The 2869-nt window shown below is 51.2% G+C and overlaps 1 protein-coding gene across 1 annotated transcript in view; it reads right to left on the bottom strand.

The window, feature by feature from the left end:
* The window catches only part of LOC106819002 (GATA-binding factor 2-like), a gene marked incomplete at its 5' end in the record, with an annotated part of 13464 nt that extends 13186 nt beyond the window's left edge, over positions 1–278 (bottom strand). The window contains one exon of the mRNA XM_014823663.1: positions 153–278. Within this exon, the coding sequence (XP_014679149.1) occupies positions 153–278 (126 nt within the window). The remainder of the gene's footprint in view (positions 1–152) is intronic.
* Positions 279–2869: the final 2591 nt, after the last annotated feature.

The following is a 2869-nucleotide window of genomic DNA, read 5'->3' as shown; positions in this document are numbered from 1 at the left end:
CGCCATATCGCCATTTGCGAATAATAATAATAATAATAATAGTAATAATAATAATAATATAAATATAAATATAAATATTGATATCGTCGTATATACCTAAATAATTATATATATATATATATATATTGTGTCTATAGGTGGCGCACACTTACCGCATGAAGTTTGTAGTAGAGGCCACACGCGTTGCAGACGGGGTCGCCATTTTGGTTTCGGCGCCAAAGCGTTGTCGTCGTCGTTCCGCAGTTTGCGCAGTTCGTGCCCGCTCTCTTCGCCGCCGACTGTCAACAACAAACAAATAAACAATGAGTAAACAAACGGATGGCTTGGCGCGCCGAGCATCGGCATGCGCGAACATGCGCGAAATAAACAAATTACAGAGCTTTTACAACAACAACAAATTACAAGAGGGTTATGAGAGGAGAGCGTTATGTTTAATGGCGATGAAGCCTCGGGAAAAACGTGTACGACATACATATATTATATTATTTGTATTTATATTTTTATAGATTTTATTTGTATTCGTGTAAATATTATGTCTCATGTTATATACTGTCTAATTATTTTGAGATTATATATATATATATATATATATATATATAACTCGCGTGTTTTCAGAATAAATAAGATAATATCCCTACAGCTGCCTGCGCTCGGGGCATGCGTTTTTATCTGGAAGCTTAATTGTCGAAATGTCGGACGGTTTTTTATCGTGTTTTCGTGTTTTCTTCTTCTCCCGCGCGCTCTCGTTCGTTTACATATAATTACACGTGCAGCAGCCGATGAAGACTCTGGAGGAGGGCGGGAGAGGGAGAGAAGGGGGAAGGGAGGGGGAAGGAAGGAGGAAGGGAGGGAAGAATGAAAGGCAGGAGGGGTGAAGCAGGAAGGGAGGGAGGGAAGGCATGAGAGGGAGTGAAGAAGGAAGGGAGGGAGGAAGGAAGGAGGAAGAGAGGGGGAAGGAAGGAGGAAGGGAGGGAAGAAGGAAGGGCAGGAGGGAGTGAAGGAGGAAGGGAGGGAGAGAAGGCATGAGAGGGAGTGATAAAGGAAGGGAGGGAAGAAGGAAGGACGGAAGGGAGGGAAGAATGAGCAGTTGGATGGTAAGGAAGGAGGAGGGGGAGGGAGGGAGGGACGAATGGAGGGAGAGAGATAGGAAGGGAGGGGGAGAGAGGGAGGGAGGAAGGAAGGAAGGAAAGGAGGGCGAGAATCAACCCGCGTAGGAGAGAGATCGTCCGCGCAGGAGACGGTAGCCATTACATTGCAGAACAAACACGGAGGGAGGGAGGAGGAGGGAGGAGGAGGAGATGGAGGAGGGGAGGAGGGGGAGGGGGTTGTTGATCCGCCGCCGTGCACAGCAACAAACCGTTGTTTACCCACGCCGTGCGCACGTCGTAAGTCGTAACCATAGACGCAAACATGTGAATACATACTGTATACACACACACACACACACACACACACACACACAGGCATGTACGTGACGCCGCGCGCCGAGGCACCGAGAGAGAGGATGATGCTAGAGAGACAGAGAGGGAGGGATTGAGAGAGAGAGCGAGATATGTCTCTTCCCATCTCTCTCACCATCTCTGTCTCTGTGTTTGTCTCTATCACTGTCTCTCTCTCTCTCTCTCTCTCTCTCTCTCTCTCTCTCGCTGTCTCTCTCTCTCTCATCTTGCTCTATCTGAATCGTCGTTCCAATCACCTGCTTTCTTTTCAATTTCTTCCCCATCACAGGAAGTTCCACTCACCGTAACTATCACCGTAGTCGCGTTGACCCCTCCATAAACTCGTCTAACCCCCGTGATCCCCAAGTATCAGTAGTAGTAGCAGCAGCAACAGTAGCAACAGCACTAGCAACAGTAGCAACAGCAGCATCAACAGCAGCAACATTAGCAGCAGCAACAGCAGCAACAGTAGCAGTAGTAGCAGCAGTAGCAGCAGCAGCAACAGCAGCAACAGTAGCAACCGCGGCAGTGGTGGCGGTGTATACACACATACGCGCGCACGCACACGCACACGCACAGAACCCCCCTCCCCCCCCCCACACACACACACACCACACTCACTCACCCTCTACCGACAAATACAAACACGCACTCACCCGCGCGCACCCACGCACGCACACGCACGCACGCACGCGGGCGGCAGCGTGTGAGATTAGCCCGTATTTATGCGCGCCGTATAGTGTGACGACGGCTCGCCGTATTGCGTTGCTAGCCGGCCGCCTGCGCCAACGTTCTCGTTTACAGACAAACAAATTCCTCCTAGTTTATTTAAATGTCTTCTGCGCCGCCTCTCCCGCGTATCATCCCGCCCGCCGCTGCGAGCCACCGAAATGTAAACATCGTGACGTCACCAACATGGCGGCGGCGGCGGCGTCGTCGTAAAACCCGGTGGTTTCGGTTTCCGTAGATTTATGTACGGTGGGGGAAGGTGATGGGGTTAAAGTGGGAGGGGGAGGTGGGAGGCGGCTCCTCTCGCTGTTGGCAGGGTTTTTTTTGGCAAGACGGTTTGTCATCTTTGTTGGAAACGTCGGGAGGCGGTAACGCCAGAAGTTCCTCCGCTGGCATCCTTCCGGCTTTCTCTGTTTTTTATCTCTCCGCGCGCGCGAAAGAGAGAGAGGGGGAGGGAGGGTGGGAGGGAGGAACGGAAGGAGGGGGAGGAAGGGAGGGAGGGAGGGAGGGTGGGAGGGAGGAGTACTTTACGTTTTCGCGGCGGGCGAAAAAAAGCGCGCATTTGAAAGGATACCCGTGCACTCGCTCGCTCGCTTACATGCTCTCTCTCTCTCATGCTCTCTCTCGCTCTCGCTCTCTCTCTCTCTCTCTCTCTCTCTCTCTCTCTCTCTCTCTCTCTCTCTCTCTCTCTCTCTCTCTCT

The sequence above is a fragment of the Priapulus caudatus genome, unplaced genomic scaffold (genome assembly GCF_000485595.1).
Source record: "Priapulus caudatus unplaced genomic scaffold, Priapulus_caudatus-5.0.1 Scaffold2736, whole genome shotgun sequence".
NCBI classification, from domain to species: domain Eukaryota; kingdom Metazoa; phylum Priapulida; class Priapulimorpha; order Priapulimorphida; family Priapulidae; genus Priapulus; species Priapulus caudatus.
The sequence above is the reverse complement of the archived record's forward strand: the minus strand, read 5'-3'. Positions and strand labels throughout refer to the sequence as shown.